We start from the raw sequence: 14,864 nt of genomic DNA, 5'->3' as shown, positions 1-14,864 counted from the left end.
CAACACACAAATGCTGCAGTGTGTCACAGTAAATGTCTGTATTCACTAAATCTTGCTCCTCTGGTAAGGAAATCAACCATCTGGGCCATCCTTCCTATACCTTGACCTGACAATCAATCATTCGGCCATTAATGACGTGGTTTCAGAGACTGGACACAATTCTTTCATGCCAGCATCAATCCCTTGGTGTACCGTTAGAACAAGTGCTTGGACAAGAATGGTTACTATGCTGAATAGTAAAGTATATCGGTGCTCTACTACTGTTATTGTGTTTTCATCCCACTAACTATTTTGGACAGCTTTCGGAGATGCTGAGGTGCCAGAATTTTGTCCTGCAGAGTTTTTTTTTACGTGCCAGTAAATCTACCAACATGAAGCTGGTGTAACTGAGCACCTTAAAATACCGCCGGACTGAGCCAGGATCAAATCTGCCAGCTCTACTACTGTGTATCCTTATAACTGCCTGTAAAATAAAGTTAGTCCAGGTGAGTTTTTGTTGCCTTATTTTTTGAAGCACTTTTTCACTGTGCTCTTTACAAAACGTAAGTGCTTTCCATGCACTGTTACCGAGCTCAATACCAAACAGGAAATTATGACATAGTAATCAATGCATCCAACATACGCAATCTTATGTATGTTATCTTTCAAGAAAAACCTAGCCTTCTACAGCAAAGAATTCCTGAGTTAACTGCATTTTAAGTTCTTCAGAATAATTTAAAAAAAGCCTAGCACAGTAACGTATCATATTAAGCGCAGTAACATAATTATCATATTATTAAAACATTTATGGTCAATGAAACATACACCAAATTGTACAGGAAACTGCAGTCATAAAAAACAAAACAAAGAGATACTTTTTTAATAACACCACCTTTCATACTCCCCCTCAACTATTAAGATACTGAAGTTGACGAGAGCTTGAAGAAGTGCTTAGGAGGTGAATTAGTGAGAATTCCAAATTGGATATTGAAATCAGCAGGATATAAGGAGGGAGTATTTTCTAAGCATGTGTATGGAATCTTCTCAAGAGCAAAGATATACCAATGATGGCAGTGAAAATTATTCTTTTAAGGGGAAATACAACTAGGCAACCATCCCTGAAGGCTTAGCATATTATGCACCCATTATAACTATTCAGCTGAACCTGTCCAGCGACAAAGATTTACAAACAGTAAATTAAGGCAGCAGAAATTAAATGCCTGGGAACTACATCACAGGAAACAAAAAAGATGAGAAATGAAGATATTTGGAAATAAATAAATGTGAGAAGGTTGGGTAATAAAATGGAGAAAATTAGATTGTTTGAAATTTTCAAATGGAAAAATGAGAAATTAATGCCTAGACAAACAATGGAATCACAAGAGGAAGGAAAGGCTGAAGAAAAGAGATTACGAAGACTAGAACAGCCAAAGGATCAGGACCTTGACTGGAATGCGGTAATAGCAAGCTTGTAGTTTTACATGTAAATCAATATCATAATAACTATGAGACATCCAGTTTTACTTAGAATCTGAACCAATGGTACCTGACTTTACTTTTTTTTTAAATCCCACGTGCATTAGATTGGACTCTAACCATGATTGCCTTGGTGAGAAGCCAGTGACAATACCATTATACTAACATGCCCCTGATACGGTAACAAATAAGAGATGGTGGTTGAGATATAGGAGTGAAGAGGAACGGAACCATATTAGCACCAAGCCAGGTGTATCAGAATAAGAGGAAATACAGATATGAAATATAAATCCCCATCATCTGTTTTAAACAAAGAAACCTAACGTTGTCACGCAAGACCATAGTTCACTAAGTGTCAGAAAGATGAGTGAAAAATCTAGTTAGTTCAAATAAGGATAAGTGGGGGAAGATAATAATTTAGGAAAGTGCACGCCAATTCTTTCCTTGAGGATAATGTATGACTACAGTATTGGTGCAATGTATGTTTTGTTTCTGATAAAAAGCCCTGATTCTTCAGATATAAAATATATCTTTCTATAAGTAAGTTGCATTGGGAAGGGAAAAGAAATATAACACAAATAAGATTTCCATTCTATTTTAAAAAATACTTCAAATACAAAAAAACGTACAGCTAAGTTACATGATGTATTACCGTTTCCGTTCAAATGGCCATTCATAAATGGGTGGAGCATCTTTAGAACCAGGTTTAACTCTTTTTGGAGGCAAATCTGTTTTATTTTGTAGGTGCCTTTTAATCTCCAACTTTTGCTGAATAATGGACAGTTCTTTTTCTCTTTGTATTCTTTTACTTAACTCCTTATATGCTTGCTTTTTATGTATTTCAGCTTTCTTCAGCAACTGTTCATCTAAAACAGGGAGGGATAGTTTCTTGAGCTTCTCCAACTGAAGTCTATTGGTACGTCTATTCAAAAGAGCAGGATGTGTATTTAAGTGGGTTGCAACATCAAATTTCTTTGCTTCCTTCACATTATCAACGAAGAACGTATGCTTATTTTCTGTATTATTAGCTACATCTATGAGATGAAGTTGGGCCTGCAAACGATTAATTTTATTTGACTCCATTTTTCTTTTTGTAGCAATATATTTTAAGTCTTGTGTCTGCATGAGCTGTATCTGTTCAGGTGTGTGTTCATCTTCCTTGTCTAATTCATGATGTACTCCATCCTTTACTCGTGAATTGATCATATGGAAGTAAAATTCATCAGGATTTCTGTTTAGTGCTCTCTTCTTCAGAAGTTTAAGTGTTGCTTCTTTCTCATGTCTATCTTTTGCTCTTAGTTTATAGTCTTTCTTCTTTTCCAAAAGCCCCAGATGTGCTCTACTGGCAGGTTGATGTCTTTCACGATGGGTCCGCTGGTTAGTTTTTGATGCTTTCTTCCAAGATGACATCTTGATATTTCAACTCTGGCAGGAGCAGAAGTTAACCTGAAATAGAAGTCACACTAATGAGTGTACAAGTCAGGAGAATCAAAACACATACTACAGGATACTACATAACAGGCTAATGTCAGCAGAGGGTACAACAAACAGGAGAAACAAGGGCAAACATGAAAATACCAAAAAAGATAAAAAATAAACTTTCTTCTTTCCCTCCCATTGTTGTCTTGATAGACAGGCTTTCTCCTTGTGAAATCATAATTCTTACCGATCTATTTCTACATACTATCTACAAACCAACATACTCTTTCACAGCTTTATCAGAAGGAAACAGAGCCACATTTGTTGAGAGAAGCTGCTCTTTAAGTTGTAAGTTTAAATAAAAAGTATTATTTTGTTTATGCCTTTCTTTGTAGTTATTTTATATGGATAATTACTTCACATAGGGTATGCAAGTCTACTGTATATTTTCACCAATAACTTTCAAAGATTAAAATTTCTTGTAATTTATGTACTTTGTCCTTGTGGTAGCATCCATATGGGGAAAGTTGTATCAATAATAAAACAACAATGAATTTGCCAGATTTGGTTTTCTGCACTTCACACTTCAGAGACTTCTCTCTCATCCAGAACGGCCCCCCGTAGGTCCTGTAGGGAGTCTGGTTAGTGATAACAGACCAAACCATACAGTAACACTCTCCACTTCATCCAAGAATTGATGCACACATCTTGCAACATTTGAGCAAGCACTGTCCAGCATTAGTGTAAAACCATCAACAATAAATGGAGCAAAAGGCACTACATGCTCCAGAAGGATTTCCACCACATACCAACATGCTGTAAGGCTCCCATGCTTCATGAAGTCCAAAACTGTCCTTGTAGTCATATTGATTCCTACCCACACCATCAGAGAACCTCCCCGAAAAGGCATCCTGAGTGAAAATGTGCAAGGGGAATACCTTTCCTCAGACCTTCTCCAGACACCTTCTCTACCATCAAATGATTGCGGGCCAAACTGTGACTCATCAGTGAACAGCACCTGCTCCCATTTTGTATTGTCCAGTCACAATGTTCCCTCAAGAAACACAGTCAAGTTGCATGATACTGTTTAGTGAGTTCTGGGCCTTTAGCAAGTCTTCTGGACTGAAGACTGGCTTCTTCCAGTCTTCTTCAGAAGTTTCCTCACTAACACTGACCATCGAACTTGGAGTCGATTTCATGCTTCAACGGTGGTGGTGTGATGGTTGCGGAGAACTTGAAGTTGTATGAAGCGATAATCTCTTGCCAATGTTGCTTTTCTTGGGCCTGCTCCTGGTCTACTTTAACAGCTTCCAATTTCCCTGTAACCTCGTACAGTTCTGAAAATCATGAAAAGTGTAGTTCTTTATGTTTCTACAACAAAATGCAATCCTGCGACCATCTTCCAGCAAAACAACAGTTTTTGCAGCATCGTCAGGACTGAAGAGCATGTTTACTTCAGAAAACTGATCATGATAATGACATAAACATCTTATAAATACATGTGATTTAAAGGGGGTACAATACAACACTTACTTGAAGATTGGGAAAACATTACTGCCTCACATCCAGTGGTGCTTTTCAGGCTGTGCAAGAAAAAATTAAGACTAGTGCAACCTCCCCCTGTCTAAATATATAGGTTAAAGTACAGGGTGATTCATATAAAACTCATAATTTTCATTTTATTTTATTTTTTTGACAAGAAGGATACAAGTAACATGCTATTGTGTCTTACATATACAGAATATTTGGGAGATGACTTTTCCATTAAAGATTGTGCTGAAAATGTCCTCCGTCCATCTCTAGGCACATTTGAACACATCTCTCCATCTTTCTGATAGTTTACTGGAATGCTGCATTGTCAATACCGTTCATGTGTAATATTCTCCTTTAGATCGTCCAAAGTCTGAGGGCGTGTAGCGTAGACTCTTCCCTTTAGATAACCTCACAGAAAAAGTCTGGTGACGTCAAGTCCAGTGGTCTCGGCGTCCACAAATTCTTGGAGATTATGTGATTCATCGAAGTAACTTTGTATCAGCACCACAGACTCGTGATGTACGGCAAATAGCAGCATCCTGTTGAAAGTATTCTTGACACAGATCAATCATTGCAAGAAATCAGCTTCATTTTCCATATCAAATTCTATACAAAGACTTATAACAATAAAAATCTTCTACCTTTTTGATATTTATATTTGAATTTTAGCAAATTAATTAATTAATTACACACAGTACATGTTTTGCTCTTTTTTAGAACATCTTCAGCTGTTTATATAGCTTAGGTGATTCACTAAATAATACAAGACGGAAGGCCGCTTCAAACGTAGCTCCTCCAAGGTCACAGTAGGAACGGATTTTGGTAACAGCAAGAATATGGGGAAGCTCCTTTATTATTAGCAAACAGCAATCAGCTTCAAGGTTCCGTAAATAACCCAATTCAAGATATATTATGTAAGCTTAAAAACAAAACAACAACTATTCAAATGATTAGAAATAGTTTTTAAAATAGACTAACTATAAGTATATCCATTCCATCTCATTTTACTAACCCACTTAACAACCACATTGTTTTTAATTCATTTTAATTCAATTCATATTTACGTAGTATTTAAGAAGAACAAGGTACCTGATTATAATGTACTTAATGATAAACACTTAGGGAACTGACGTTGAAGTACTTGTGTCGGGTCTTTCTTGGTCACTAAAAAGGTGTCGTTGTTAAAAAAGATTTTTGTCTTTTGGATGTAATCAGCCCTATGCATAATGACCGTCGCATTACCCTTATCAGCCTTTGTAATAATGAGTTCCTCGTCTTTAACCTTCTTTTTAAGTCCTAGAATATGCTTTCTCTCCGTGAGGAAGTCCTTAGAAATACCGGAGGGCATCGTGCTGTTATTTGTGACAAAAGGTTTTTTAACTGTCTTTTTAGACGTAAATAACTTCATCTTGCACCTCATGTGGCAGTTTACTGATCGCAACTTCCAATTCTATAACAAGTTTTGAAGCCACTTTGGCTAGGTTGAAATTTGGCCAGTAGTGTTTTGGGCCTTTGAGAGAATTAGTTTTTCTTTCTCATTCAAGTTAGTCTTGGAAAGATTGATTACTGGAGAATGAAAATGTCCAATTAAATCATTATTAGGAACCTGACTGATTTCTAGGAGGGGTTTGCTTGATGCTAATTCCTCCTTTAGCACTTCACGTTTTTTTCTCCAATATTGTCTGTTTGATAGAAAGCAAGCTATTTAGTTTATTTTGAACATCAAACAGATATTCCTTCCACAGTGTCTGATCCAGCATCATATCTGATTGGTGATTGGTAAGGACGATAAAACAAGGTGGGTTGCTCACGTAATACATAAAACATGTTGTACAAAAAACTGAACACTGTATACTAAAACCATCTCATTTACCAGGCACTATAAGAGAGGCAAGACATGTCCACTCTTCCTTAGAAGCCTGGCAGCTGTATTTCCCTAACGAGGTACTTGAGGAAATTGTAACATATACCACTTTATGGACTGAAAAAAAAAGAAAGAAAAAAAGCCTAACTATGACTGACCAAGTGCTAACACAAACATCGTAGAAATAAAGACTGTCACTGGTCTTCTGTATTTGGCAGTGTACACAAATAAGGACAACTGAACCTCAGGAACCTGTGGGCTACAGATGGGACTAGTGTTGAAGTTCTTTGCCTTATAATATCCCCAGACTTGATAACAAATGACCAAAGTGATAGGATTAAAGATAAGATAACACACACCAGGAAGATTTTTGAGGACTATGTTCTGGGTGATTTCTGACAAAGGGACAGTGTTACGAAGATGTTGCAAACTTTGGGCTGGATAGACTTGGGAATAAGCAGACAAGCTGCTTGACTATGTGGTATGTTCTGAGCTGTCAATGGAGAGGTGGTGTGGAATGACATTAGTAGACAAATAAGCATGAGCGGAGCTTTTAAAAGTAGGAAAGGTCGTAGTATAGAGATAAAGTTGGAATTCAAGAGGACAAATTGGGGCAAATATTCATTTGTTGGACGAGGAATAAGGGATTAGAATAATTTATCAAGGGAAATGTTTGATGAATATCTAAGTTCTTCAAAAACATTTTAAAAAAAGCTAGGTAAACAACTGATACAGAATCAGCCACCTGGGCAGCAGCCCTAAATACAGATCATTGATGACTGATATTGTATGCAAGCACACAGCTGCATGGCTCGATCTGTGCAGTCAACTTGCTCAGTACCTCTCCCAGGAAGGAACTTCAGTGTAAGAAATTAAATTTAGGTTTAGCAAAAGCTAATGCTGTGAATATGCAGTTGTAGAGAACAATATTTTGTACTGTAACAAGAAAGTGAAATCACTGACTGAACTATTTTTACATAGCTTTCTTTTCAGGCTAAATTTACTGAAAAAAAGAGAGTAAGTTGTTTGAATTCAGGACTTCTTTCCATAAACCAGAGGTAATGGACATGAAAGTAGTGAGATGATTGCTGGTTTGCACAGGTCTGGCAAATTGGAGGAATGTATTTGAAATGGAGAGATAAAGGGTGAGATAAAGAATGCATTAGCTGAAACTGTGTGTATAATTAGCTTCAGTGTGAGGTTCTGAAAGGTGGCTGCAGGAGTGTTCGCTAGCTACAGTATAAATGAACTCAGCGGTGGATGGTAACAGAAGCATAGAGAGAGGGGACTACGAGTTTTATTTCATGGTAAGAGGTACCGGTACTTAAATACTAGCAGCAAATGGAGGAGTTGACACACAGAATTCTATAAGAGATTACTGAAAGGAGTAACATTCTCTAATGATACTAATATTATTTTTTTTGCTAGGGGCTTTACGTCGCACTGACACAGATAGGTCTTATGGCGACGATGGGATAGGAAAGGCCTAGGAGTTGGAAGGAAGCGTCCGTGGCCTTAATTAAGGTACAGCCTCAGCATTTGCCTGGTGTGAAAATGGGAAACCACGGAAAACCATCTTCAGGGCTGCCGATAGTGGGATTCGAACCTATTATCTCCCGGATGCAAGCTCACAGCCGCGCGCCTCTACGCGCACGGCCAACTCGCCCGGTGATACTAATATTAGTATTATTTATAAGACTACTATAAGACTATAGAGTTGTGCAAAACAATGTAGAGAACTCATTCAAACTCATTTATAAGAGAAGGGTCTCGCTCAGGGAAGACTCAGTCAAAGCTTCGAGCACTCTGGTCGACGAGTGTTTGAAATAACCAAGCTTGAAAAGATGATCAACATTACTGAACAAACGAGTCTACCAAACTGTCCATACTGTCTGATCACAATGAGCAGAAATGAGTCTGGGCAGATAGAGCAGCTCAGAAACTTGGAAGTTCAAGTGATTCACTCATTGGTATACTGTTGCCACATCGGCACAACTTTAATGTACAACTTTCTTCTTTGTTCACCACTGCATATACTATTCGTATTACACACATATCAAGCAGAAACAGGGCAATAACTCACAGTCTGATCACCCCACCGAGCGAATGAACAACTGAATATACTGGTGAAAGTAGCGAGATGTGATCGAGTTTAAATTTGAAGTTGATTCACAGAACTTGCTGTCCAAATATCATCCAGTTTGATCGAACAGTGACAAGTCTGGTTCCAGACTGTCCAGACTTGTTTGTTTCTCAGTTTCTCTATGTTCTTTCTGACAGCAAGCTCGTTCACTGATTGAAGAAGTTGAGCAGTAGAAGTGGAGAGGAATGAGTTCAGACTCGCTCATTGCACAGCTCTTATGAGTTTTCTGATCACTTCATATTCTTTATTATTAAATATAATTGCAACCATTGACTGGCATTGTGGCATCATATGTAACCATTAACCTGGCTCAAGGGAGAGAGGGTCACCTTCCCTGTTATCCACTGGCGCATCCACGCTGCGGGGGTGGGCATCCTCCACATCAATAGGCCGGTGTGAGACGATGGCTAAGTTCAGACAGGGACCCAGCACCATGGGGTATAACGTGGAACCCATGCCCAGGGTTCCGGGTGAAGACCTTAACGGCAACTTTGGCAGAGATGGAGACCTTCGGAATGGCAGAGATGGCGGATGAGGCAACCCATCCTCCCTGGGCAAAATTAGAAGAGGACACCACTGCCTTGTGGAGAAAAGGGATCTTCAAAGCTAAGGGAGTAAACTCCGAAAGAAAATCCTCACCTGTGTTAGGCCTAGCAAGTCAACAGTTGAGTATGAATATACTGCTTTCAAACCTAAAACAAGCCTCGGATGGAAGAATAAATTAAATACGGGACATGAGAGTTCTTCTCATACCATCTGAATTTTAACAGTTCTTCTTGTACCGTCTGAATTTATGATGGCCAAAAGCCTGATGCTCATCGGAGATACCAGAAAACACAAAACCCTCCCAGAAAGAGCGACTGAAAATTGGTACACTCAATATCCGTACTCTCACCAACAAATATGAAGAACTTGTGGACATTATGGAGAGGCATAAGCTCAAGGTATTGGGGTTGAGGAGACAAAATGGAAAGGATATGAGAAGAAGCCCTTGAGAAATGGATATGTGCTGTACTGGAGTGGGAACAATGATGAATCCAAAAATGGAGTTGGCTTCCTCCTTCGTAAAGATATAGACAGACACAGACAGATGTCAAATATGTGAGTGATAGGATCATCCAGATGAGACTAAGTGTTGGTAATGCACATCAAACTCTGCTGCAAGTATATGCACCGCAGACAGAACCGAACTTGAGGAACAAATATCAGAGGAGAACACAATCATTACGGGTGATCTGAATGCCCAAGTTGGTAAAGAAAGACTAGACTGTGAAAACTTTGTTGGCCCCCATGGCTATGGTAACAGACACTCCGAAGGAGAGAACCTGATTGATTTCTGTGTGCGAAACAACTTAATCATCCAGAACACATGGTATCAGAAGAGGGACAGCCATAAAATAACGAGATACAGCTGGGATGGAAAGCTCAAGACTATGATCGACTTCATCATCACTGATAGAAAAGCGGGTCAGTATGTTACAGATGTTAAAGTCATGCCCAGCGAGTGCCTAGATAGCAACCATCGGCTATTAATCGTTGACCTAAAAGATGTTCATGTGCCCAAAATTAAACAAAAGAAAATGTCAAAGATTAAGACATGGCTGTTGAAAGACATGGAGAAGAAAGGAAACTATGAAGCAAGGATAACAGCTAAATTACCCAAAACTGAGAAAAGGGGAGTAGAAGAAGAATGGTCCTTATTCAAAGAAACCCTTGTAAAAGAAGCCACGGAAATTTGTGGAAAAACAAGTGCCACACCGAAAGAGAAGGAAACACTTTAGTGGAATGACCGAGTGAAGACAGCAGTAAAAGATAGAAATATACTGAAAAGAAAATTAGACCTCGAAAAACAGAAAACAGATGATAGACTAAATGAATTAGAAATTGAACATCTAGCATAGGAATATCGGAAAAAGAAACTGGCTGTAAAAAGACTGATCCAGGAAGAAAAGGAAAAGTGCTGGGATGACTTTACTACAAGGATAGAGAAAGACTGTCAAGGAAGTAGGAAACTACTATACAAAATAGTAAACAGTAAAAGAAATGAAAATATAAACATCCTTGCACTGGAAACAGATGATGGTAGCTTAATACAAACAGAGGAAGGGATCAGGAATGAAGTGAAGAAGTACTTCAACATGCTGTTAAATGGAGATGGGGGCAACACCACCACCAATGATTGTAGTGTAGATGAAGCCAAAAGCAACAAATACCCATTAACATGGCTTGAGGTAGAAACAGCACTAAAGAGCATGCAAAATGGGAAGTCCCCAGGCTTTCATGATCTCAGCTCAGACATGATAAAGGCAGCTGGAATACCAGGCTTGAATTGGCTATATAGAGTGTTATCAGTGATTTGGGAAAGTAACAAAATTCCAGATTGGAGTAAAGGAGTCATCATACTGCTGTTCAAAAAGGGCAACCAATGGAAATGTGGAAATTACAGAGGCATCACGCTGTTGTCACACTCACTGAAGCTGGTGGAAAAGATCATAGAAACAAGACTTAGGAAGATAGTGGAACCTTTGCTTGAGGAAGAACAACACGGGTTCAGAAAAGATCGAAGTACTGTGGATCTTATCTTATCTTTGCAGTAAAGATGCTGACAGAAAAGTACTGGGAATACAGAAGAAATCTTGTGATTGCATTTGTGGACATTGAAAAAGCATATGATAGTGTTCCTCGAAACAACATATGAGAATGTCTGGAAGACCTAAAGGTGCCAAAGTACTTAATTGACAAAGTTAAGATGCTATACTAGAAGTGCTACAGCTGTGTCCAGATAGGCAACGGACGATCAAAATGGTTTGAAACAAAGAGAGATGTCCAACAAGTAAGTGCTCTGTCACCACTCCTGTTCATTATAGTAATGGACAAGGTCATCAAATTTATCAAGAAAATGGACAGTGAACCAAACGCCCTGGTATTTGCTGATGATGTGCTTTTATGGGTAGAGACAGAAGCTGAAGTTCAGAAGAAACTTAATGAACGGAACAACACATTCAAAAATTTTGGACTGAAGATGAGAAAAACAAAGACAGTGGAAATGACTATCAACAGGGAAGGAACAAGCTCAAATATATTTCTGGAAGGAGCAAAAATCGAATCAGCTTCCCACTTCAAGTACCTCGGAAGCACAATATCGAAAGACAACACTGTTAGGCTGGAAATACTCAGCAGGACACAGAAAGCATCAAACTTTTACAATCAAGTCAAGAATCTCCTCTGGGACTGCAAAATACCACAGAAAGAGAAAGCAATCATGTATCACACTAACTTCATACCAATCCTCACGTACAGTTTAAGGACATGTACCCTACTAAACAAAGACTACAGTAGAATCCAAGCAACTGAAATGAGATTCATTAGAACCATGAACCAAACAACCAGAAAGGACAAGATCACAAATGAAGTGAATAGGAAAGTAGCTGGTATTGAGGTTCCTGTTATCAGTGTCACAAAGAAACGCAGACTTCAGTGGTATGGGCACGTAATGAGAATGAACAGGGAAAGACCTGCCAGAAAATATTTCGACCTTAATCTCGTATGAAGAAGACCACAGTGAAGACCAGGAAAACGTTGGATAGAGACTGTAAGATCAGATGTGGAGGAGAGAGGATACAAATGGGAGGATGTACCGGATCAGAAGATGTATGAAGACAGAAGGAGATGGCGAGCACTTGTACACCATACCCGGGAAACTGGAGTTGGGAAATGATGATGATGATGATTAAAATGAGCTGGACTGGACAGTGAGAAATAGGAAAGGGCAACAGGAAGTTAAATCGTGAAGTTCTCTCTGAATATATTAAAATCAACTTTCTGTCTGTACTTACTTTTTAAATATTAACTTGATACTACGGCCTATGTTCGGTTCAGTTTAATTTTTGTCTGAATTGCAGCATCACCGGAAAAAGACAGGTGTAATTTTATGAAACTTAGTATTTAAGTTGCAGTTAATGACAAGTAGAATTTTAGCTATATGCTATTTACAATATTCAGCATAAGAGGAGCTTCAGAAGGAGCCTAAAACATAAAACCCCTTGTACCTCTCTTATGGTTAGTTAAACAGGAAAATTGCTCATAACAATATTGATTAAAACTTTTTTGTTTAATAACATTTTCTGATACAGTGAAACATAAGCGAAATATTAGTAGCAGTTGTGTAAAAGTTTTGTCTAGGCCCTAAACTCTCAATATGGATATCATCCCAGCAATGTTCTAAAGGCTTTGTACATCTGTCCATACCAGTACTTTTTGGATAACAACCTGATATTTGATTTTTATATAAGAATTTTGCAATCCATGTGAAAAGGAAGGACAGTACAGTGAAAAACCTGAAGACAAAGAGAATCTGATGTGTCAATATCTCCATTTATGATGTCAATATATTCTAAACAGACTTACAGTATTATTAATGCGGTTGGAAACGTTACTTCCCTCAATTACCTCCTAAACATTAATCGTCTTAGAGAAATACTAACAACTAGAAAGGGGATGGAGGAGTAACAGTAGGAAAACACACCTTCCTGTCGACCCAACTGACTCACTCCGAACATGGTGCCCATGTTGTACAGTGGCTCATTCGTTCTATCTTCACTGTTTAACTAAGCAAGCCTGCCAAACATTTAATTATTGAGTTACTGGATTGTGTTTACTCACCTGCTCCTTTCAACTAACATTACTCTTACCACTTTACATTCATACACCCCAGGGAACGGTATGTAACGCGTGAAAAGAAGCTGTGGAATAGAAGACATCTGTAAAGGGACTGAGCAGTGAATTATCATAGCAATAATAAAGTAGGAAGTCAACATAAATGAAGAGATACCGAATCAAACTGGTGAGAGAAGAACAGTTTGCCATATATGACCAGAAAGAGACTTGGGTTCAGTTGTTTTATGAAGGAAATGTAGGTGGTAAGAACAGTAGGGATAGTAGTTATGAAGAAATAAAAAGGTTAGCCAGGATACGGCAGCATGAACCCAGTCTATGGACTGGCGACGACAACATAATATTGTCAAAATGTATTATACAGTTCCGAATCCATATCCTCATTTCGGGAATGGAGGTGGCGATACCCCATCTAACTAATAGAAACAAAACCTCTAACCATAAAGCCATTAAAACAATATCCAAATAATATAAAGTCCCGGTCCTGGTTCTGTGTACAATGTTCAATAAATGGCCAGCAAAAACGTAACTTAATTATGCACACGCTAAGCAATTATCCCGTCAACAAATGGGCGTAAGAGCTCCTTTTTTTTTTTTTTTTTGGCTACTGGCTTTACGTTGCACGGACACAGATAGGTCTTATGGCGACAATGGGATAGGAAAGGCCTAGGAGTGGGAAGGAAGCAGCCCCAGCATTTGCCTGGTGTGAAAATGGGAAACCACAGAAAACCATATTCAGGGCTGCTGACAGTGGTTTTCGAACTCACTATCTCCCGGATGCAAGCTCACAGCTGCACGCCTCTAACTGCACGGCCAACTCACCCAGTAGGCATAACAGCTACTATGATATAAACGATAATGCACAATCCATACCAACTAGATATAAAACATATAGCCAGCTTTTGTCCAATCAAAATTCTTCCCGGAAAATGAAATCAGAAAAATGAAGAGAAATAATGAACGCTTATTATAATTAATTAATAGCCTACTGAGCAAGTGGCCGTGCGGTTAGGGGCGCGCAGCTGTGAGCTTGCGTCCGGGAGATAGTAGGTTCGAACTCCACTGAGGCAGCCCTGATTATTGGTTACCGTGGTTTACCCATTTTCACACCAGGCAATGCTGGGCTGTACCTTAAGGCAACGGCCGCTTCCTTCCCAATCCTAGCCCTTTCCTGTCTCATCGTCGCCATAAGATCCATCTATTTTTGTCAAATCAAATCAAAATCTCTTTATTTGCAAATGAGGCGTCTACCTCGTTGGCAAATCGTACACTGAAATACATTATTATCAAGCACTAAATTTTAAATTAACAAGAGAAGAACATTTTTCTAGTATTCAATAATATACAATTCAATAATATTGTCAGTGCGACGTAAAGCAAATTGTAAAATGGAAATCATAATACTGAGTGGACTAAAGTCCTGCAAAACAAGCTAACCTCAATTCCTGGGATGGATAACCTAAATCTCGGAAGGAAAAATATTTCGTAAACAATAGCAAACAACGTATGTGAATAAAATATGCACTGACCTACTAAATGGAGTTGAAGAGTAACACAAACAGGCAGAATGTAATCACTTTTCATTCAAAACTTCTATGCTACTGTGAATATTAATGCGGAATATTATCTGTTACAGCAAGGTGCACGTTGATATCCGAACGCACAGATATGTCAAACAAACATAATATATTCTTTGGGACGTAACAAATACTACAGCTTCATTTGTTCACCAGCTGATTTTTAAAGTCGTGTCGCCAATAATTCAAATGAAAAGAT

The 14,864-nt window shown here is 38.5% G+C and overlaps 1 protein-coding gene across 1 annotated transcript; it reads right to left on the bottom strand.

The window, feature by feature from the left end:
- Positions 1-2,034: 2,034 nt before the first annotated feature.
- LOC136872728 (probable U3 small nucleolar RNA-associated protein 11) lies at positions 2,035-14,763 on the bottom strand. Its single transcript, XM_067146555.2, has 2 exons — positions 14,618-14,763; positions 2,035-2,901 (listed from the first exon to the last, which is right to left on the bottom strand). Exon 2 carries the CDS (start codon positions 2,863-2,865, stop codon positions 2,104-2,106), a length of 762 nt encoding a protein of 253 aa, XP_067002656.1. The 5' UTR covers positions 2,866-2,901; positions 14,618-14,763; the 3' UTR covers positions 2,035-2,103.
- Positions 14,764-14,864: the final 101 nt, after the last annotated feature.

Source organism: Anabrus simplex, chromosome 4 (assembly GCF_040414725.1).
Source record: "Anabrus simplex isolate iqAnaSimp1 chromosome 4, ASM4041472v1, whole genome shotgun sequence".
Lineage (NCBI taxonomy): Eukaryota > Metazoa > Arthropoda > Insecta > Orthoptera > Tettigoniidae > Anabrus > Anabrus simplex.
The sequence above is the reverse complement of the archived record's forward strand: the minus strand, read 5'-3'. Positions and strand labels throughout refer to the sequence as shown.